The sequence below is a fragment of the Protomyctophum parallelum genome, assembly GCF_964188405.1.
Source record: "Protomyctophum parallelum genome assembly, chromosome: 17".
In the NCBI taxonomy this organism is placed as follows: Eukaryota; Metazoa; Chordata; class Actinopteri; order Myctophiformes; family Myctophidae; genus Protomyctophum; species Protomyctophum parallelum.
The window spans coordinates 19,345,220-19,368,920 of NC_139719.1; the positions used below are offsets into that span (position 1 = coordinate 19,345,220).

Genomic DNA, 23,701 nt, shown 5'->3' on the forward strand with positions numbered 1-23,701 from the left:
TCTCTCTCTCTCACTCTCACATATGTACCTGTCTAAATACTTCCTTAATGTCATTAAGACATGTGAATCCCTTGACTCCTTCAAAACCGCTCTCAAAGAGCACCTACGGACAGCTGCAATTTGAAACTTGTGCAACGAGTGTAATGCTTTTATGGTGTCGTCCACTCAGTTAACAGTTTTTGTATTTGAGTTGAGTGCTTGAAATGTACTGTAATTCTGCAAGCTGTTAATAAAACCAATCAATCAATCAATCTCTCTCTCTCCAGTACACAGTAGTTGTTTGGTTTCTGAGGAGGAGTGTGATGAAAGTGGAGATCATCACGTCATCGTGGGTAACCTGGTGCCAGGTTCTCCGCTCTGGGCCCAGCAGAGAGGATCTCCCCGGTAAAACAACACTTTCCTACAGTTACACATAACGCTACAGTACTGTAGTAACTGTACTGTACCTCTACTGGTAAACAATATCCACTGCAGCTGTGGTTCTCACTCATTTTCGGTATGTTTCCTAATGTTTTTGTGCCAGGAACCCAGGAGACCCTGAGAAGACCAGACAGGTGGAACAGGACATGCCTGACAGCGAGTCAGAGTTAGACAGCCAACTGCAAGGTAACCCTTGGCTTTAGAGCATTGGTTGACATTTTCATGTCAAGTACCCCTAGATCGGTGATAAAGTGGAGATTGATTGATTGATTGAAATATTTATTAACAGTTTACAGAAGTACAGTACATTTCAAGCACAAACTCAATACAAAGACTGTTAACTGTGAGTGGACGACACAATTGAGCATTACACTTGTTTACAAGAGGGTCCACCATGTTCAATTCATCAAAACATTTAGAGACGTACAAATAGACACTTCTATTATAGACTGTCACCACGGCGCATATTCAGGGCGGAGTCACCACCCCCGGGGGAAGTTTCCAAAACAATATTGCACAGAGTAGCGATTATCAAACGTATTTGCAATGCCATACGTTGAAAGATCTGTTGCCCGTGGACAAGGCACGTTACCTCCGCAAGTTAGATATTATCGGCATAGATGTTTGTCCATATGTGATTAAGGATTAAGGATTGGACCAAATTGCATTGGCAGCCATAGAAAATTCTTACCCCGGGCAAAAACCGGATGTGACATTTGTGGGCGTTCCTGTCTAGCGTGGTGTCAGTCTATAGTCGAAGAACAGAACAGGATTTCATCATAAAGGAGGTAAAAAGGGGAAAGAAACGTATACAGTGATAGACTATGAACTGATTCTGAATAGTCATACTTATACATTCTGTCATTGGGTTAATTTTTGCAGTTTGTACATTGGATATTGTTGAAGATCTTTGACATTAACATAAATCCTCTGTTCTTGTGGTCCCTGGCATAATTATTATTATATTTATTTCGGAAACTGATCAAATCTAGACTGAAATGAGCAAACCCCTACTGGAAATAAAAATGGTCTGTCTGTCTGTATCTGTCTCTGTCTCTGTCTCTGTCTCTGTCTCTGTCTCTGTCTGACTGTCTATGTAGAACCAACGGAGGCTCTTTTGGAGACAAAAAAGAAGGCTAACTTCAGGAAGAAGGTACTCATGCCATAAACATAAAAAATTAACATATCACACACACACACACACACACACACACACACGAGACACGGACAGAGTAGAGAAATATTGTGGCATTTTATCATGAACATTAGTGAGGACCAATTATATGAAGATAGGTTGAATAGTGGTGAAGTGGTCCTTTAAGGAATCAAATAAATAAATAATAATAATTGTTGCACCCATGACATTGTTTTCCTTTTTCATTATGTTACTATATACTGTGTATCTGCTGTCTGGCAGAAAACAGCCATATCCAAAATATTAACTTTTAACCTACCGGTATTTAACGGTTTTAAAACGACACAATACTGCCTCACGGTCGAAGGTGAAAATGCAGCTCAAGGCGGTTTTTGACCATTAATGTGGAGACGGATTTGATTTCCGCCCGACTTCTTCATACTAACGGCCATCTCCAAAGTTGGAGTCGTGGTGGTTTGACCGGCCGTTTTGAGGATCCAATGGAGGTTTGGACAGAAGCACCGTTTCATACTTTTCCTCGTTCGATATCTGTAACACGCAGGAGTAAAATGGTGTTCAACGCCACTGATTTATTTAAACAGATAAAGTTGAAAAATGGAGATGTGTGTGTGTGTGTGTGTGTGTGTGTGTGTGTGTGTGTGTGTGTGTGTGTCTGTTTGTTTGTTTGTTTTAGAAGCGTCCAACCAAAGAGAAAGGAAAAGGTACGTGGATTTGTATTATATATTGTTTAGGTTGGGGTGATTTATGCTATAGTAGTGAGTGTGACTTAGTTATACTTGGATGTGGCAACCAAAAATAGCCGATCTACAAGCAGATGTACAAATGGCATAATGTACCAGCGCGCAGCATGGCACAAAATGACGTGCTGTGAGCTTGTATATCTGGTTAAGATGATTGTGATGCTATGTTAAAGGAGAATTCTATGCTAGAAGGCTTTCTTACCTTTATTTGGAGTTGTTACATTCCCCACCAAAGAGGTCCACGTGTTATTTTGTGCAAAAGTGCATTATTGGCTATTTCCCCTGATATAAGCCCTCAATGGGGGTTGGGTTTTTGTGCAAATGTTTTGTGCTAATCGCTTATTTCCATAGTAGTAAAGTGTGCCGCTTGGGATACTATTTACATTATTAAGAGAGGATATATAAAATAAAATTAGATTTTTGAGCGATGGAAATAAGCGAATTAGCACAACACCCTAATTCAATGCAATTCATTGAGGGCTTATGGTAGGGGAAATAGCCAATAATGTGCTTTTGCACAAAATAACACCTGGACCTCTTTGGTGGGGACGTAACAACTACAAATAAAGGTAAGAAAGCCTTCTAGCATGGAATTCTCCTTTAATGTTATCCCCCGATACTCTGAACTCAATCTGGTCCAGTGGTTCTCAAACCTTTTCATGGCAAACCCTCAAATTAATATGCATTTCGTTGCGGACCCACAGTTGAATTCTGATTTGTACCAGGGACCCCATTCAAGATTTGTGGTGTTTTTAATAAGTTTAAAATCTTTGTATATATCTTTTTTTTCTCTACATTTTTGTAAAAAAAAGTATTTGAAAAGAGTGCCAACTCTCAACACGCCACAATGCGGCACGTTGTGAGTTTGTAGATCGTCTGTTTTCAAATAATGGATGTGTATGAGTTTAACATGATTAAACTGATCTTCCTGCTTCAATATAGCATCAAAAGCGAACACATTTGGCTGGGGACCCTCTGGAAAACCCTCAAGTTTTACAAATTATTGTAGTGGAATAAAAGTACAATATATTTGCCTCTGACATGTGGAGTAAAAAGTGTAGAAAATTGGAAATACTCCATAAAACATACCTAAAAATTGTACTTGACTAGAGTACTTGAGTACCAGTGTTGTTTTTGCCAGCACATTTTGATTTTAGTTTTAGTCATAGTCTCTTCAATAGTTTTAATTTAGTTTCAGTCACATTTTAGCCACCTGGAATGTTTTAGTGTTAGTCTAGTTTTAGTCGACTAAATATCGTAAGATCTTAGTCGGCTAAATCTACAGTTGATTTAGTCGACTAAAATGTATTTTGGCAGGCCTTGATGCCATCGTAAATTACTGTTTTTACACTTGCTGAAAATAGCCGATCTACAAGCTCCCAACTCTTCGCAGCGCGATGCATTGTGAGCTTGTAGATCTGCTATTCTCAGCATGCAACCAAGTGTAAAATGACTTGTACTGGATCTCTTGTCCACTATAGTCCCTTCCTAACATTTGAGTCTAGTTTTTTTGTCTTAGTTTTAGACAGTCATCATAGCTTACGGTAGTTTTAATTTAGTTTCCATTTAGTTTTCGTCAGTGAAAAAAGGTAGTCGACTCAATGGACATTTTTCGTCTTGGTTTTAACGAAATCAACACTGTTGAGTACATGTTACTTTAAAGGACCACTTTTCAACCTATCTTCATATAATAGGTCCTCACTAATAATCATGATAAAATGGCACGATTTCTTTCTACTCAGTCTGTGTCTCATAGGAGGGCTGTGGGCAGTTTAGAAACCGTCTTCCAGTGACATCATCATTAGGCAGATTAGAACAAGACTTTTTTACAAAAAATGTCATTATCGTTAGAACGATGGCTTCCATTTTCGCATTGCAACTTTTCAGGACTAGAAAGCCTGCCGTTTCTATTAGCTTGTATTCCCCATTGATGATGTCACTGGAAGACGGTTTCTGAACTGCCCACAGCACTCCTATGAGACACATACCGAGTAGCAACAAAATTGCACCATTTTCTTTCATGATTATCAGTGAGGACCTATCATACGAAGATAGGTTGAAAAGTGGTGAAGTGGTCCTTTAACACCACTGCAGCGTTCTAAGCACAAAGACATGTAATGGTTTCTCGTTCTTCACAGCGTATCTCCCAACATATGACATGGCCGATTCCGTGGCGTCATCACAATCCTCCGGCGACTACCTCGCAACGCAGGTAAATGCGATTACGACCGTGAGTTTCATTAGGTCATGTTTTATGCATGGAGTGGAGTCCCTCTGCGGTCTTCAAAACCCTCTTGTCATATTCAATTTATGAAGTACTGTATATAGGCAAAGGCAAACCGATTTAGCATCCTATGCAAGATTAGAAATTGTAACTCCAGCCTTTACGCTTGATCAGCAGTATTTATTTGAAGTCAATGTGGGAACCCATTCGGTAAAAAAAAAAGAAAAAAATGAATACTTTTTCCCCCTTTAGTTTTTGCCTCTGAGGGCACCACGCTCTTTTATGTGTAGAACAGAGATTCTGCTGTTGGCGGAATCTGTCGGGATAGATCGATTTTGTCCCTGGAACAACATGTTTTCAGATGGGGGGTCGGCGACCAATTACATATAATTGTTCGGGTCCTTGACATGAAATAGTTTGACACAGAACCATTTCAGAAAACTCTGAATGATTTTTTTGGGCATTTGTAGAATCTGGTCTCAGGTCTCAATGGGTTGAGGCAGATTCAGCTGGGGAGATTGGGTTTTGAAGTCGCTGCACTGTCCCGTCGTGCCCAGTAGATGGCAGCAGCCACTGCATGTCTTTAGCCCTCTGAGCTGTCACATGCTGGATGACTGACTACATGCCCGGCTCACTTTAAAAAATAGAGTCCCTCAGCATTTTTCAAAATTGCATTTCATTTATGTCGGGGAGGGGAACTACTGCCTTTAAAGATGATTTCTTGTTTTCTGCCCCATCCATCTTCCGGTGTGATTTTTTTCACCACATCTATCCGTCTGCGGTATTTAATTGTTAGCTGGACTATCTGGTAGTTTAGAGAGAGAGAGAGAGAGAGAGAGAGAGAGAGAGCCCTGGTTCAAACACAGCTGAGCACACATAGTGTGTGTGTGTGTGTGTGTGTGTGTGTGTGTGTGTGTGTGTGTGTGTGTGTGTGGTGTGACGGTTGACACATACTCGATGTGCTCCTGCTGCATACTGAAACGATTTAATTCAGACGGTTTGTATCTACTGATAGCAGTAAGTTAGTAACACAGTCATTCACAAACACACAGACATGCAGACAGACAGACAGACGGACAGACAGACAGTCTGTCTTTAGCAGCAGTGTCCAGTTTTCTCACCTTTTCAAGTCGCAAGGACCCCCCAAATTGATATGTATCTGATTTTTTTCTTTCTTTTTTTGCCAGGGACCCCCCCTCCCAAAAAAAAAAAAAATAATAGAAGGGTTAGGGTTTAAAAAACCTGTAGATCAGCAAACATATACATGGATAAAGTGGTTAAAATGGTTTTAATGCAATGCTGGGGACCCCTTGCCCCCCTGGAAACTAGACACAATCACAACAATACGAACAGATGGCACTTCAATGCGACGTGCAAACAACAACAAGTGTTTTCTGGCCCTGAAAGCTTGCTAGTTGCCCTCCATCACAGAGTAATCCAGTATGCTCCCTTGGTTGAAGGACGGCTGCTATTGTTGTCCCATATCGGTACACAACAACTGTGTGTGTGTGTGTGTGTGTGTGTGTGTGTTCAAAAGCAAAAGCTGGAGATGAAGGAAGAGCTGGCGCGGATGGAGAAAATGATGGCGGCTTTGACGGAGGCGCTCAGGGCCAAGGAGGGCGTCGCTTCTCAACAAGCCACCGTGAACTCTGACCTCCCGCTGCCGCAGCTTCAAAGTAGCACATCCACAGGTACCCGTGGTCTAAGCGTCTCTAACCGCCTTGCCGCCAGCATTAAACCGCGCATTGCCAAGGTTTTATCGCGCGCAACACTTATTTTGAAGAGACAAATATCCGTAACCGTGTGTTACAATGACAGAATGCTGTGTCTGGTCTCTTGACCGGTTGTTCTCTCCCGACCGCGAGTATCACAGCGCCTGCTGTCGGCTGTTGATGACATTCACTGCGCCGATTTGGAGATGAAGGCATTTGAACACGGACCATTGAATGCAAGTGAATGCACGCGCATCTTCAAAATGGCCAGAAGCATCACCAGCGCCAACCGCCAAATTCGACAAACTTAATTCATAAGTCATAACGATTTACGTTTTATTTTATTAGAGAAAGTAAAAGATTATATATATATTTCTTTTCCATTTGCTGCTTTCTTTAGTTTTAGTTTAGTTTCTTAACGATTTTAGCTATTTTTGACAGGGGGCGGGGCATTCGAACAAGTGTCAACATGTCTTTAAAAAAATAATACAGCAATTTCTTTATTATTTAGATTTACTATAGTCCTACCGAACCCCAGGAAATGACATCTGGCCACAAAAGATCACGGGATCTATTGAATGAGAAGGGGGAGGTGACAAACTGACATATTGAGCCTATGACACACAGTATGGCATCCCTAGTAAAAGTACTGAAAATTGGAAATACTTACGCACAGTACTTGAGTAAATGTACTTAGTTACTTTACACCAGTGGTTTTCAACCAGTGGTCCGGGGACCACCAGTGGTCCTTGAGGGGGTTCCATGTGGTCCCCAGCTAAATGAGGGAGAGTTGGTAACAAAATGGACCCTTATAGATCTTTAACTATTCGTTTTGGATCTGAGTCAAGGCTAGATCGTATCTGACTGAGAGCCTGCCATTGCGCAAACTCCAGCTTTTCACCAGAGGAGACAAATATATATATATATATTTTTTAACAGCACAGGCAGACTCTTCACATACTAGAGCATGTCTGAAATAAGTGTCAGAGCTGAATTCGAAAATATCGTAAATATGAAAATGTGAAATAAATGCTTAAACATGTAGTTTTAGGTGTAATGTTAGAGACCACAGAAGTGAACCTTTCAAGCCTGTTTTCTCAACTCGCTGTTTTCTGCAAGACATTACTCTAGAAGCCATATCTCCAAAACTGGTGGGTCAAACTGAACAACCAATATGTCAATTTGAAGCGATGATTCCCTGCTTTCACATCCAAATCCAATGGCAGTCCCTCAGTCAATTTGTCACAAACAAATGGTGGTCCGTGGCTCAAATGCTGAATAAACAATGGGCCTTGAAATTAAAAGGGTAATGAAAACAACTGCTTCACACCACTCACTGCTGTTTTGTCTCCTCAAGGCCATGACCTTCACGTGACGCTGCCATGTGGCCAGCAGGGGGACACGCGGAGGCTTTCTGCCAGGTAGGCACATCCTGTCCTGATGTCATGATGTGACAATACCTCACATCAGTGGTCCTCCATGTGTGTTCTGTTTTCTGTTTTGTTTTGTTTTTAATAGCCAATCTAGTTTGTCAATCTGGGAACCCAGCGGCAAACAAAGTTAAAATAATTAAAAATGAAGTCCACTCCCCTTTAGCGCTCCACTTCCGTTTGCACATGTCTTTGTTTTATATACGTGCCTAACATTCCTAACTCTACACGTTGTAGACGGATTCAGCAGCCATTTTACAACAGAACAGTAACTCAAATGAGTGGCAGGCAGAGATTAAATTAAAATGTATTTTGCATCCCAATAAACGCAGTTTCTAGTTAAGGGACGTCACGCAATAAAACAACCTCTGCATCCACGGGATGCACTACTGTACTACTGTACTGTTTTTTATTTTAGTTTATTTTTGCTAGCTTTAGTTGTAGACTTGTAGTAATCTTTTATTCTTCCGTTTCCTACATGAATATAACCACATTATAACCATATAAAATGAAATGGGAGTTTAAATACTGCAATTAGTAAAAAATAGCTAAATATGACTCCCTAACATCGTTGAAGTGGGACTCATAAAATGTCCTTGGGACTCATTCTCTAAAAGACCATCCCTGCATCTCGGGACTCATTACATTGAAAACCTGTTTACATCACTGGGCAGGTCATTGATGAATAAAGTTTGCCTTGTGTGTGTGCTCGTGCGCACGTGTGTGTATGAGCGCGAGTGTGTGTGTGTGTGAGCAGGCTGGCTTGCACATGGGTGATGGATCTGAGGAGGACGGGCAGATAATCTCCCTGATGAACTAGCAGTGTGTGCTTATGCTGTGTGGGAGAGTACAAAAGTCATTAGTGACTGCATCTTATTTGTCATTTAGGGCACTTAGAGGGAAAACTTGTGTTGCTGGTGTAATTCGTCTCTCCTGCTTGGCTGCCTACCACCCCCCCCCCCCCACCACCCCACCGCCTTCTAAGTGCTGTCCTCTTGGGCATATTATTATATGAGACACGAGGCATTATCGTAGGTCGGAGACATGGATTGCGCGTTGCTGTCTCGGGTGGAGAAAGCCATGTATTGTTTTGTGTGCTGTTCCGTGTTCCATTCGGCAAATGCAAAACGTACAGAGAAGTTGAATGGGTTGTCCACTCCAAAGCCGTTTGCCTTTTTTTTATTATTCTTTTTAAATGTTGTAAATGGCTGGTAATCACTAGTTCTAGTGTGACACTCTTGTATGAAAATCCCACGACACCGACTCCTGCAAATAAGGCTGATTCTACAATAACCTTCTAAATCAGTCGGGTTTTTTTTGGCCATGAAAATGTTTAGTGCCAGGGACACCCCCCAGAAGAGAAGATGATTTGTGTTAACCCATTTTAGGCCCTTTTTAGTGTTAGCATTAGGTTATGCTTTAGCTATTTAAAAATAGCAGATCTACAAGCTCATAGCGCGCCACCGAGTGGCGCGCTACGAGCTTGTAGGTCTGCTATTTTTGAAAAATCGAAGAACGACTCGCATAGAAACATAGCTTTTTCAGAAAACTGTCATTTTCAAACAGACATTTTTTAGAATCTTAGGTCAGAATGGGTTAAAGCATAAAACTAAAAAAAGAGCTCTTAAGGCTCTGAGGCCTTAGGGGGGGGGGGGTGGAACCGTTGTCTCTAGTAGAGGCAGAGAAGAGACGGCGGGCCCCCCGGGAGAGTTGGCGAAAAGAGAAGTGCCAGCGCTGCTTCTATCGTACAGGAGACGAGAACCCGCCTGCCACAGCCACCACCGACAACCAGTGGTTGAAGAAAGCACTCGGATGTATCACTTAAAAAATGTGTCAATGCCACAATATATATATATATATATATATCTAAAATCACACCCGTGTGAACCGAGTGGTGCAACTCCCCTCTCCCCCCTCCTCCCTCTCTCTCTCTCGCTCTCTCTCTCTCTCTCTCTCTCTCTCTCTCTCTCATTAGCAGGCAACAGTGCAGCACTGTCTCTCTCTCTGTTTCTGGCAAACAGCGCCCCTACTGGTACTCATTATACTGGTGCTCATTAATGAACACATAGGTGAACACGGGAACACGGACATTGCTGTTCCTTGGAGTGGTTGCACCACTCAAAAAGACCTGCATTCAAAAGCTTTTTTTTTTTCTTTTTCATCAAAATTTACTTTTTTATTTTTTTTTGCCAGGTGAAGCCTGGCCTACATCCTCTGCTGTTGGCTTTAGCGACCAAGTCATTAATTGGCTGCTCCTCCTAAGCCTCTGAAATGCCAACCTAATAAGCCAATGGGAGTCTGCACCACGTCCACTCGTGTAGCCAATCGCGTAGTAGCAACCTATTCATGATGATTGGCTGATTCCTAGGCCCTGCCCCGCAACGCGGAGGTCCGCATCCCTATTCTGGGATAACGTTCGCCAGAAATAGCCCATCTACAATGTGTTGTAGTTGTCCCTGGAAGTTGCAACTACATATTTTTCACACCAAGACAGACGTAAAGCCTGTTCAATAGCACTGACCTTATGCAACAAAACCCAAAGACTTGATGGAGTTGGGTGGTTTCCTCCCGACAGTAACGACATCAATGTGGGGGGTCCTTGACATGAAAACGTTCTGATGACCACACGACTCTAAACCACAATGTGTGCAGCAAGGTTATAATAGTTAACTAAAACTAACTAAAAAACGACAACTAGAATTAACAAAACATTTTAGATAACTGAAACTAAAAAATAAAATAATAATAATAATAAACGATAACTAAACTGAAACTGTATTGCGTGTCCTCGGAAATTATAGACAAAATACCCTTAGTTTTAGTTTTTATCAATATTTATAATATGCCTTTCGGATATTTATAATATAATCCTTTTAAATTAATTCGATTAATTTCCTCATTTCTCCAACAAGTTTACGAGAAAAACTAAAACTATAACTAAACTAAAACTAAGCATTTTCACCAAAATAAAAACTAGCAAACCTGCTCTAAAAACGAACTGAATTAGTATATATATATGTCAAAACTAACTAAAACTAAACTATAATGAAAAGAAAAAAAACTATTATAACCTTGGTGTTCAGTCTGCGCAACTCTAATCGGTTCTCTGCGTTCCACAAAGGCTGACACTCCTCTTGTCTTCCTCCTCATCCTCAACCAGGGAGTCAGGCGGTGCGCCGGGCTCCGCAGAGAGGAACCCCAGCCCCGCCGTCTTGTCATCTGGTTCGGGGAGAAGAAGCAGCGATGGTCCCGCCCGGCCCACCCCCCTGCCCGGCCCCCCACCCCAGCATCCCGGGCCCACCCCCCTGCCCGGCCCCCCACCCCAGCATCCCGGGCCCACCCCCCTGCCTGGCCCCCCACCCCAGCATCCCGGGCCCGCCCCCCTGCCCGGCCCCCCACCCCAGCATCCCGGGCCCGCCCCCCTGCCTGGCCCCCCACCCCAGCATCCCGGGCCCGCCCCCCTGCCCGGCACCCCACCCCAGCATCCCGGGCCCACCCCCCTGCCCGGCCCCCCACCCCAGCGTGACGGAAACACAGAACCAGGTCAGTGGGACGAGGCGTGGCAGCTTTCCATCCTTCATGCGCTTTAACCCATTCTGACCTGAGATCAGATTCTACAAATGTCTTCTACATCCTGACAGTTTTCCATTCTGACCTGAGATCAGATTCTAAAAATGTCTTCTACATCCTGACAGTTTTCATTCTGACCTGAGATCAGATTCTAAAAATGTCTTCTACATCCTGACAGTTTTCATTCTGACCTGAGATCAGATTCTAAAAATGTCTTCTACATCCTGACAGTTTTCTGAAAAAGCCATGTTTCTATGTCAGTGGTTCTTCGATTTTTTTTCAAAAATAGCAGACCTACAAGCTCGTAGCGCACCACTCGGTGGCGCTCTATGAGCTTGTAGATCTGCTGTTTTTCAATAGTTAAAGCATAACGTAATGCTAACACTAAAAGGGGTTCCCACCGAGAATGGGTTAATAGGATGAGGCGAGTAAGTCGTTTTGTCAAAGGAAGATGCAGATGATGATTGTAAAAGACTGGGGCCGACGGACAGATCGGTGAACCAATCAGGGTGCGCGTTTTTCTGAGCCGCGGCCCTCCCATCTAGGCCAGAAATGTCTAGCGTTAGCTCAGGCTAGCTAACTGTTAACATCTTATTTCAATTTAGTTGTTTTGCTCTCTTGTACAATTTACAATTTAGGCATTTAGCAGACGCCTAGAAGGGCAATAACTAATAAATGCGTTATTCAATAACGTTCTGAGTGTGGGGGAAAACGAATTTCTTCGTTTTTTTTTTTTTTTATGAATATCGGTAGATTAATAACCTCCGCATCGCTGTGTGAAGTCCCTTTGTTGAAATTCCAACTACATTACCCAGAAATCCCGTGTCACGTAACACGCGCGCGTCCTTGGCTATAAAAAACGTGCCCGCCCCCTGCGGTTCTGCATGGGGAGAGAGTTGGTGGCGTGTCGAAAGTGATTGAGTATATTTAGCGATTATATTTAGTTTAGATGTATTAGTTAGTAGTCTGTTGTCTGTCTGGTGCGTCAGACGACAATGGAGGAACACCTCTGTACGATCTTCGTCCTGAAGGACCGGCCCCGTAACCGTAACCTCTTTACGCTGAGCAAGCCAGCTGTTGCGGGCTTTCCGACCATTCTTCCCGGCCTGGCTCGAGCGATGACATCCTACTCCGATCTGGACGGGTGACCAGATTTTTCTATGGTAAGAATCTTATTGTCTGAAACATTATATGCTATATCTATTCAGTGTGTATTAGTTTCTGCTCGCTGTCTGCCGCACCGCTGTGGCAGGCCGCTGAGCTAATGTATAATAAATGGATGGATATTCTTCCATCCATCCATGCTACATGCTGCTAGCAACCACTGGGGCTTTCAAATAGATCTGTATTGAGCTTACATGATCAAATGAACGTATTGTACCGTGGTTTATATGCTATATATTATGAGAAATGTTCCATTACTTCCCCCCCCTTCCATATATTCAGATCGCTATCATGAATCATGATCGCTGTTTTTTTTCTTTTTTTGCCGAGCTTCTGGAGCGCAGGCCGCAGCCTGTAATGCTAGCTGCTAGCAACTCCTCTGCAAAGTAAAAAAAACAAAACAGCGATAATAATAGCCATCTGAATATATGGGAGGAGGGGAAGTAATGGAACATTTCTCATAATATATAGCATATAAACCACGGTACAATACGTTGATTTGATCATCATGCAAGCGCAATACTTATAGATTTAGAAGTATAATAAATTAGCTTAGCCGCCTGCATTACAGTACCAGCCTTACCCCGCGGCAAAGTAAAGAACAATGACGGACATTTCGTTGTGATAATTAAATGGACGATCAACACTGATGTGTGTTGGCTACAATGTGTTGGCTCTGAAATGGATCAACACTTGTAATTTCTGCAAATAAATCTAACTTGTCTGTCTATCTATCTAGATCCAGGACGTGAAGAAATGGACGGATGTCTCCTCCTCCTCTGCCCACAGTGATGTCGACTTCTCCACCACCAACATTAGATAGTCCAGGAGATTTTTTGTCCTGCCCTGCTTTATTTTGTGCAACAAGAACGCATTGTACATTGCCATCTGAAACAGGTAGAACTTTACAGGCTCTCAGTGACTTTGACCATCGTGTGTGGGTGGATGGTGGTGCACATCTTCGCCACCTTGTCCCGCCAAGCCAACAGCATCACCCCGTCATGTTGTGGCGCATGAGAGTCTCGCCCGGCTTCATGTCATTTGGTTTGCTAAGCCGCTTCATCTCCCTGTTCTTCCTCATGGTCCCACATACATGGGTTCCCAAAGACAGTAGCAAAGTACACCTGTCGACCGAGTTGTACAGATTGTCCATGTATAAATGGTAGCCTTGGTTGGCCAACGGACCGAGAAGCTCCGTCACGATCTTGTCAAGCCCACAGCTTACTCCTGTATATGGCCTCATGTTCCAGAGGTAGCCTGTTGCTGACTCGGCATGACAGTAACTCTTCACGCCCCATTTAACTGGTTTAAGAGGATTGTAGCACTTCCAACTCAGCCGTCCTTTCCAGAGCATAATGCTCTCGTCTATCGAGATGTTCTTCTCTGGCGTGTAGCAAGACTGAAACCGGGCCAGTAGATAGTTCAGAAGATGTCTGACCTTGTACATTCGGTCCCCTGTGTCTGGAGTCTCCTGGTTACTGAAATGAAGAAACCGCTTGAGCAGCAGAAACCGGGCCAGTTTCATGGTTCTCCTGAACTGCGGTGTCTCATTAGCCTTACACCTAGACCAGTAGGACACGAGGGTGTGGCTTCTTCACGATGCCAGTAAGGAAATAGAGGCCGAATAAGTTTTTCAGCTCGATCACAGACACGTCCGTGTGGAATATACACAATACACACCTTTGCGATGGACTGCGCTGCATAGCGGTTAGTCTTATCACAGATGTACTGGAGCAGATCTCCGGTGGTTCAGGGGGGGAGGAGGGGGGCAGTGGGTGTCCTATTGCATTATTTATTTTCTATATTTATTATAATTTTATGTTTGTAAGAAAAAAAGAAATAAAACTTGCACTTTTCAAATCCGAGATACATCTCATGTCTATTTTTACACTATTCTGAGGTTTATGTTCTGACTAAGCGAGTTTCAACTGTGATTTACTCTGTAACGGTAGATGGTAAGAACCCAATTTTTTTTTTTTATATAATACAGTACATTCAAGTCTACATTTCTATACATATCATGGGCACCAAGTCCGGAAAACTATGTCATTGGATGTGTTTTTTATCAAAACTGTGTTTCTTCATAACAGGTTTTTGAGATACATGAATGAATAGACTAGGGTACTGGTAAGACTATGTAAACATATTATATATCAAAATCTTCGTTAAAATGTCAAGTTTCAGGAAAGAATAACATTTAGTTTCTATCTTGTTCCAGTAGCGGGCAGTAGGCAGTTTTAGCTGGGTTGGTCAGTTTGCTCATGACTGACCTTGCTATTTATAGATGGCAAAATATCTACAGTGGTACATGTGGGAAACTTTTTATTTTTTTATTATTGAACTAGACAACTCACCCTTTAAAATGAGATATGTCATAGGTATGTGCTCCCTGTAGAAAAGAAGTTGTTACCAAAATAAACCTTAAAACGGCTGTATCTTTTTTCCATGTGCTAAAAACACTACATTGTGTAAGCGCATTCTTTTTTAAATGGCTTCCAACACAAAAACTAAACATTGTATCAACTCAATTCATTTTTTTCCTGGAAGCAAACTTGTCAAGCTTTCTCTGAAGGTCTTTTATTGTCGCAGAGTCACAACAGAGAATTTTCAATAAATCATTCAAAAACGCATTTCTCCCATTGGGAAAAGGGGATTTGACATGGGATTTGACTTTAAACCCTCAAAGAGTTAATCCAGAGCGACTTACATTAAGCAAGAACAAAAAAGCATGGGAATACATCACATAAAAAGCATTTATCATGAAACATGCGTAAGCTAAGAAAGTAACAGTGGAATATCTATATAATGAAACTATATTGTCTCTCTCTCGGCGTCTCTTAGCGAGACAGACCAGCAGAGGAGCCGGTGGAGCTGAGAGGAGGAGTTCACGGGCCAAGCCGGCGGACGGAACGTTGCAGCAGGAAGCAAACGGCTCATTGTCGCCGTTATTATCGTCAGCGGCGCGGCGCGAAGCTGCGGACGATGCCCGAGCCGCCGGCGGCAGTGTGTCCTCGCTGGCACACGGCCGCCATAGGGCACCTCCGCTGGTGCTGGTGTCCTCGGGACTGGGCTCAAATGAGCAGGTGGGAAAACAACTTACTTTATTATTCTAGTTATTATCATGGATTAACCCCTTTTGGGCGGTAACCCCTTTTGGTGTTTTTAAGCATTACTTTAGCTATTGGAAAAATAGCAGATCTACAAGCTCATAGCTACGAGCTTGTGATCTGCCATTTTTTTTAATTCATGAAAATGAGGCGCAAATCTTTGAATATATATTCTTTCGGAGCTTCTGGGAGGTCCAACCACATATTTTCAGATGGGGGTCCGGCCCGCACTCCGCAGCCAAATACAGATAACAAGGTCGACTAGTGGATTTTTTTTTTACCGGAGGCAAATATCGCTTGTGGATTTTTAGAAGTCACCGGAAGCGTTGATATGAAATGTGTGATTACAAACCCTAGAAGGCAAACAGAAATACTATATTTGTATCCTCCAATGTTCAATGCAAAAATAAAACTCACACACAATTAAATCATTAATCCATTTAGACCTGAAGACGATTCTACAAATGTCTTCTAAATCACGAGTTTTCTGAAAAAAAACATGTTTCTATGTCAGTGGTTCTCAAACATTGTCATGTCAAGGACCCCCAAACATATATGTAATTGGCCGCCGACCCCCATCTGAAAATATGTTGTTCCAGGGGACCCTCCCGAAGCAAAGATTTTAGTTAAAAACATTAGTGCTGAAAGAATATATTCAAAGATTTGCGGCACATTTTTACGATTTTTCAAAAATAGCAGACCTACAAGCTCGTAGCGCGAGCTTGTAGATCTGCTATTTTTCAATAGCTAAACTATAATATAATGCGTAGAACACCAAAAGGGGTTCCCGCACAAAATGTGTTAATGGCAATTAAGCTTTATTGCCAAACTAGTCATTATTACCTTTGAGGTGTCAATTTCAAAGTGTCGTTATTCTACCTCCTTATGATGAAAATCCGGCTGAAAATAGTCCCATCGTTTGTTCCCCAGTCGACGCACAACCCACTACGCGATCAACAACAAAGAGGCTAGCAAGCCAAGATTGTCCCTTAGAGTATATATTAATAGAGATTTGCTCAAAAGCGCATGAAGCGATTTCACTCCTCCTTCTGGGCAGGAACAGAGTGCATTCTGGGATGGATTGGGCCAAATCGTGAACGCGTTGACTATCATTGCGTGCGTTCACGTATGAAACAGCGCTCACGTGTCATCATGAACGTGCGCAATGATGGTCAACGGACCAGCGCTGGCCCCAAGCTGCAATACCGAATTCGGCCACTATGTCAATTTCTCTTCAGGGTTTCCTCCGGGTGCTGTCTCTATTAAACATACTCTAAGCTTGGGCCCTCATTCACTTTGCATTGGACTCAGTTTCCCAGAAGCCCTAGCAAGCCAGTTTATAGGTCGATTTCCGGTTACATCATCATAACGTGTCCGGCTCGTCAAAGCCAGTTTTTTCTATAAAACGTATACAAAAACGGCAAATTAAACGTATAAAACAAATGGCGTGTTTAGCAGGGAAAGACAATGGAATAAAACGCGGGTGTAGCGGGTTATGAAGTGAAGCTATTCATTTGAGTGACGATAAAAAATAAAATAAAATCGTCAACTTAAATGTGTAATCGTGACAGCGGTTTTTAACCCTTTCCACTGTCTTGGTTTCACTGTGCTGCAGGTGATGGTCAGAAAGTTGGCCAACAAGGTGGGCGGTCAAGTGCGTGCCCAGGTGACGGCCGAGGCCACTCACATCATCATGCGCACAGGTAGAGTAACAAACACGTTCATGTCACACAGGTAGAGTAACAGACACGTTCATGTCACACAGGTAGAGTAACAGACACGTTCATGTCACACAGGTAGAGTAACAGACACGTTCATGTCACACAGGTAGAGTAACAGACACGTTCATGTCACACAGGTAGAGTAACAGACACGTTCATGTCACACAGGTAGAGTAACAGACACGTTCATGTCACACAGGTAGAGTAACAGACACGTTCATGTCACACAGGTAGAGTAACAGACACGTTCATGTCACACAGGTAGAGTAACAAACACGTTCATGTCACACAGGTAGAGTAACAAACACGTTCATGTCACACAGGTAGAGTAACAGACACGTTCATGTCACACATCATCACGCACACTTTGTTGTTTTCTGCTACGATAACGCGGCAAAAACAATCCTGAGGCTTATTTTAACTCTTGACGGTTAGTGGCGCGCTACGAGCTTGTAGGTCTGCTATTTTTGAAAATTCGAAGAACGACTGACACAGAAACATGGCTTTTTCAGACAACTGTCAGGATGCAGAAGACATTTTTAGAATCTGATCTCAGGTCAAAAATGAAGCCCTCAGGGGTTTACCGTGTATGTTTCAGAAGCCTTTTTCAAATGAATCCTTTGGTAAGATAAGATAAACGTTTATTATTGATCCCTCGGAGGGACTATATGCAGTATAGTATATATTATATATATATATATATATATATATATATATATATATATATATATATTTTTTTAACGGTTTTGGAATGTCCAAAACAGTTATGGAAAAATGCGGAAATAGCTCATTATTGTAGTCGAGTAAAAGTTCAATAGTTGCCTGGCTTTGTAAACGAGACCATCACTCTCAAACTTGTTGCTGGCTGCTGAGCACGAAGCCCATTAAGCCATTTAGGCCTGACGTCGAAGTTTAAAAAAAAAAAGTCTTCTAAATCTGAAATACCTATGTCTCTGCTCAATATTCCATGTCAAGGACCCCCAGAATTAATATTATGTAATATGCCGCCGACCCCCATCTGAAAATATGTTGTTCCAGGGACCCCTCCCAGAAGCAAAGATTTGAGTTCGCTCTGAAAGAATATATATCCAAAGATTTGCCCCACATTTTCGCGATTTTTGCAAAAATAGCAGACCTACAAGCTCGTAGTGCGGCACTCGGTGCTGCGCTATGAGTTTGTTGATCTGCTATTTTTCACTAGCTAAAACACCAAAAGGGGGTTCCCGCTTTGATTGGGTTAAAAGGTAACGGGGAGGGTTGTCCACGGTGACATAATTATTTTGCAGCATTTAATTTAGTCAGGAGACGGAACACATTTGCACCCTGCGGCCTTTATCAACGTCTGTGGAAATGAGATCCGCTTCGGAGTTAAATTGAGTGTCGCCGAGGTGTGGCAGGTGAAGTCATTTTCCCTTGATTGCCTCCGTTTTTTTTCGCCATCTCCCGGGCATTGTGCTAATCCTCATGATGGGCTAAAAACTAAAATGACACTCTGACCATGACTTGCGCATGGATGTTATTATGCACGCAGAGCCCGTTGCATATAATAATACCTTCAAGACTTCACTCAAAACCATAGACTGTAAAAAAAGATATATATGGACAAAGCGGGTCTGATATGGACGTAAGATGAAGCCTGTCAGTCCAATCGCCATCTTTCTAGATCCGTTTGGGCCCAGCTGGCCATTGGCTGGCCCAGACAACGAGGCGGGACTTCCCCCCCCCCCTCCTTCTTCGTTGGTTTTGACTCGAGCGGGGGGGTGGATCCCGATCATAGACTGTAACGGTAGCCACGCCCCTCAGAACATACTCGACTTTATGGTAATTTTTTTAAATAAATGGGACCATAATTTTCCAAAAATAATATTATGACATGAGAAATGAGACTTTAAACTAGTGACTGGAAGCAGAAAGTATTCATGACCATGTTTATTAAGGTAATACAGTCTAGGTGAAGTTGGGCCCAAATACATGGAGCTATGGAGTTTTTTGGGCCCAATGACAGCGCCACAACAGGCCATTATATGAACTTTCAGGAAGTCAGGATTTCCTACTGGCTTCAGAAACTATTGGCTTCACTGCCCCCCTGCTCAAAACCCACCTCTATAGGCCTATATGGTTCTCAAAGTGGCCTCCACCACGCATAGCCAGGGTCTGCCAAATCATTCAGATTGGTTTTCTTTTTTTCATAAATGTTTTTATTTAATTATTATTTAAGAAGATTGGCCAGTGATTTATGGCGTGTGTGATATAAAATATTGAGCTCGCCATACATAATCACAGTAATCCTTAATCATATTCCATCATATTGAAGGGGCTTTCGGATAGAAATGAGACGGACTCCATGTAGTCACTTTCAGTGTGTGTGTGTGTGTGTGTGTGTGTGTGTGTGTGAGGAGGGGGGGGCCCTTGGGTTTATGATAATGTGGCTCCCTGAACAATTTAGTTGAATAGCCCTGTGTTTTCTGTTCGACTATGAAATGTCTTTTATTTAAAAGTTTTTAATACAAACCGTTCCAATGGCGTCTAAATGTAAGGTTGTTTTAAGTATATGCTTATCGGTGTTGCAAGGATGAGGGGTTACTTGTTGGAACTATTTCCCCCCTCCAATGTATTATTGGCATTTATGTGCTGTACTGTACTGTACTGTATTGTAGATCTTTCCTCTTTTTTTATTATTGATTTTTAGTATTGATTTTTGTGCTCTTTGTGTGTTGTTGTGCATTTGGTTGATTGCTTGATAACCGTGGTTCTCAAAGTGGGGTACCGGAGACCCCCCAAGGGTCCTTTAATTAAGGGAGTTTCAGGGGGTCTCCCCCTGTTTAACCACTTTCGAAAATAGCCGAATTACAAGCTCAAGACGCACCGTGATGTGACATGTTGTGAGCTTTTAGATCTGCTATTTTCAAAAGATCTTGGAGAAGAAAAAAAAAAAAAAAGATTGAGGATTTGGAAGCAGACCAGCAGATGCTCCGGGGCAGAGCAGTGATTACAGCGCCTCTCTCACCTACAGTACGCACTCTCTGGGCCATATTTTGCGTGTCTTCTTAAGTACCAGGTCTTATTACTTAACTTAAGACCTGGAGGCGTGGTCAATGCTCTTTGGCCACTCGGAATAGCCAAATGGCATTGATCACGCCTCCAGGTCTTAAGTTAAGTAATAAGACCTGGTACTTAAGACACGCAAAATATGGCCCAGAGTCTCTAGTGTGTGTGTGTGTGTGTGTACTTGTATTACTATGCTTGTGAGGACTAAATGTCCCCACAGTGTGCATTCATAGAATTTGACAAATGGACATTTTGCGAGGACCAGGAGTTGGTTAGGGCGTTTTCAGGGTTAGATTTGGGATGTATTAGGATTGGAGTTATTATAATAGTAGTTGGGGCGCCAGTGTGGCCACGCTGAAAATGACCCACATTAGGGTAGTTATGGATCAACATGGCAGAAAATGGCCACACTACCTCACTCTCATGTGCCACGCTACCTCGTGCAACCTCCAAACGCCATCTTAACAGTGTAGCGGCCCGAAGCCTAATTCAGACGTATTGGTCATGCAAAACAATTACAGATTTCACATTGCATTTGCAGTTTATTTTTTACAAGAATAATAATAATTATTTTTGCTCTTCACGACATGCCATCAGTTATTTTCACAGTAAAATATTGAGCTATTGAAAAATAGAAGATCTACAAGGTCATAAAGCTTGTCGATCTGCTTTAAAAAATATATATATTTCAAGGAAATGTGTGCAAATATTTGAATAACATGTTCTTTCATGGTGTGTGTGTGTGTGTGTGTGTGTGTGCGTGCAGTTGTGTGTGTGTGTGTGTGTGTGTGTGTGTGTGTGTGTGTGTGTGTGTGTGTGTGTGTGTGTGTGTGTGTGTGTGTGTGTGTGTGTGTGTGTGTGTGTGTGTGTGTGTGTGTGTGTGTGTGTGTGTGTGTGTGTGTGTGTGTGTGTGTGTGTGTGTGTGTGTGTGTGTGTGTGTGTGTGTGTGTGTGTGCAGTTGTGCACGTGTGCACTCATGTACTTTCGTTCTTGTCGGGGATCTGCTAAATGTTCCGTACAAGCACATAAAGATGAGAAGAAAATACTGCAAAGTAAGGACATTTCTGCTTGGTTGTTATTTTAAAGGTTAGATGGGCTAAGGGTGGGTTATGTTTAGGGCCTTTCAAATGTGCTTGCGTGTGCACGTTTTCTCCTCCTTGTATATGTTGTTGTCACATCTCTGCCTTCTCTCTCTCTCTCTCTCTCTCTCTCTCTCTCTACCTCAGATGAAAGGCTGGTGTGTGAGCGCACGCTCAAGTACTTCCAGGGTATCGCTGGCAGGAAGTGGGTGATGAGCTTTCAGTGTGAGTTTTGGTTCACTTTGCACTCGACTGATGGAATTGGGTCAAATACCTTTATTATTATTTTTTAATCCCATTAATCCATTCTGGGCGGGAACCCCTTTTGGTGTTTCAAGCATTCTTTTAGACTTTAGCTATTGAAAAATAGCAGATCTACAAGCTCAGTGCCGCGCTACGAGCTTGTAGGCCTGCTATTTTTGAAAAATCGTGAAAATGTGGTGCAAATCTTTGAATACCATATTCTTTTTAGAGAACATTTTTAACTCAAATCTTTGCTACTGGGAGGGTCCCTGGAACAACGTATATGGGAGTCGGCGGCTAAGTACATAGGCCTATATGTTTGAGAACCACTAACATAGAAACAGAGGTTTTTCAGAAAACTGTCAGGATTTAGAAGGCGGATACAAATATCAGGTCTAAATGGGTTAAGACCTGAGGCCGATTCTAAAAATGTATTCTAAACAGTTTTCTGAAAAATGTACAGTATGTTGCTATATCATTGGTTCTCAAAGTTTTTCATGTCAAGGACTCCCAAAATTATACGTATTTGGCCGCCGTCCCCCATCTCAAAATGTTTTGTTCCAGGGACTCCCAGAAGCAAATGTTTGAGTTCGTTTGCACAAAATCTTGACGATTTTTCAAAAATAGCAGATCTACAAGCTCATAGTGTGGCACGAAGTGACGCGCTTTGAGCCTGCAGAGCTACTATTTTTTTTAATAGCCAAACTATAAGATAAAGTTAAAGTGGTTGAAATATTTTTGACTCTATATTAACTGCTTTTGCTGGTGAATCTCTTCACATAATATAAACCTACAGTTGGGCACGCATGCGTTCATGCTTTTTGATGATAAACGTTTCCTCCCCACAGGGATCGCGGAGTGCCTCAGACGAGGGGAACTCTTAGATGAGGTGTGTAACGTCGGTTTGCTTTGGTGCAGATCTTTTTTTATTATTATTATTTTTTTTTTATCCCATGATTTTGTAACCCATTTTTCACACCTGTGTCAATTATCTAATGTGATCCTGGGCTCTCTACACACCCTCCGCCAACCTGGTCCCCATATATGGGGGACATGGGGAGAGCAACGGACTTGAACTCATGCTTCCTTCATGCCTGAGTGTCCAAGTTGCTCCTTTTACACCTGACAGGGGGGAGTTTTCCCTGTTTGGACGTAGCGTGTGGAAGGAACACGTTATTCCAACCAGTTCCTTTCCCCTCCATCAGGCGCCCCGGCTGACCAGGGGGAGGCAGTTTTGGTGCAGATCTTACAGTCAACGTGGGCGGCGGTGGCTCAGGGGGTAGAGTGGCTGGATGGTAACCGCAAGGTTGCCAGTTCGAACCCGGGCTCCCCCAGAGTTAGTGTCGAAGTGTCCTTGAGCAAAGACACTGAACCCCTAATTGCTCCTGATGTGCTGGTTGGTGCCTTGCATGGTTTCTGCCGCCATCGGTGTATGAATGTGTGTGTGAATAGGTGAATGTAATGCACATCTATGTAAAGCGCCTTGGATAAAGGCGCTATATAAATGCACCATTTACCAAGGTCGACGTGGTGAAGTCCTCTATGATTTGCTCCGACGCCACATGCATAATCTGTGATCCAATTGTAGCAGTCCCTGGATCTGCTTCTTATTTGTGTAGGCTATAAGAATATGTCCTTGTTGTTAAAGATCACCTTTTATTTTTAACTTTACTGTTTTTGCCCGTAATTTCACGCCACTACCCAGGGGCAGCCCAGGGTCGATTTTCACAGAGCTGATGTAAACGCAAAGTGAAAGCCAGCGCAGAAACGTCTCGGAGCATTAGGGCCGGGCGATATGACTTCAAATCAATATCACGGTTATTTCAAACAACTGAGAAAAAACGAGAAAATAAATACCGTTAGGGGGCTCTCAGTAGCATACTGTAGTACAGCACAACTCTTATACACTCGTGTGAAGTGACGGTTGCCTTTTTTATTTGCTTTCGTACGTCTGGCTCCTTTCTTCCTTCTATAAATTCTCCGATGCTGTTTCAATTTACTGTTTCTTGTGAAGCTTTTTACAGAATTGGTTATAGTTTCTTTTCTTTGTCCATTCCTGGCTTGTTTCTTGTATGAAACATAACAAG

At 42.6% G+C, this 23,701-nt stretch overlaps 2 protein-coding genes across 4 annotated transcripts in view; one reads left to right on the forward strand and one right to left on the reverse strand.

The window, feature by feature from the left end:
• The window catches only part of cpn1 (carboxypeptidase N, polypeptide 1), a 409,472-nt gene that overhangs the window by 243,226 nt on the left and 142,545 nt on the right, over nucleotides 1-23,701 (reverse strand). The window lies entirely within an intron of this gene.
• LOC310874641 (uncharacterized protein) overlaps nucleotides 1-23,701 on the forward strand; it is a 55,949-nt gene that overhangs the window by 10,141 nt on the left and 22,107 nt on the right. The window contains exons 9-21 of the mRNA XM_083787502.1: nucleotides 267-384; nucleotides 524-606; nucleotides 1,521-1,573; nucleotides 2,250-2,277; nucleotides 4,455-4,528; nucleotides 6,078-6,231; nucleotides 7,610-7,675; nucleotides 10,843-11,225; nucleotides 12,242-12,299; nucleotides 15,258-15,499; nucleotides 17,139-17,226; nucleotides 21,519-21,596; nucleotides 22,463-22,503. Coding sequence (XP_083643628.1) covers nucleotides 267-384; nucleotides 524-606; nucleotides 1,521-1,573; nucleotides 2,250-2,277; nucleotides 4,455-4,528; nucleotides 6,078-6,231; nucleotides 7,610-7,675; nucleotides 10,843-11,225; nucleotides 12,242-12,299; nucleotides 15,258-15,499; nucleotides 17,139-17,226; nucleotides 21,519-21,596; nucleotides 22,463-22,503 — 1,466 coding nt within the window. The remainder of the gene's footprint in view (nucleotides 1-266; nucleotides 385-523; nucleotides 607-1,520; nucleotides 1,574-2,249; nucleotides 2,278-4,454; nucleotides 4,529-6,077; nucleotides 6,232-7,609; nucleotides 7,676-10,842; nucleotides 11,226-12,241; nucleotides 12,300-15,257; nucleotides 15,500-17,138; nucleotides 17,227-21,518; nucleotides 21,597-22,462; nucleotides 22,504-23,701) is intronic.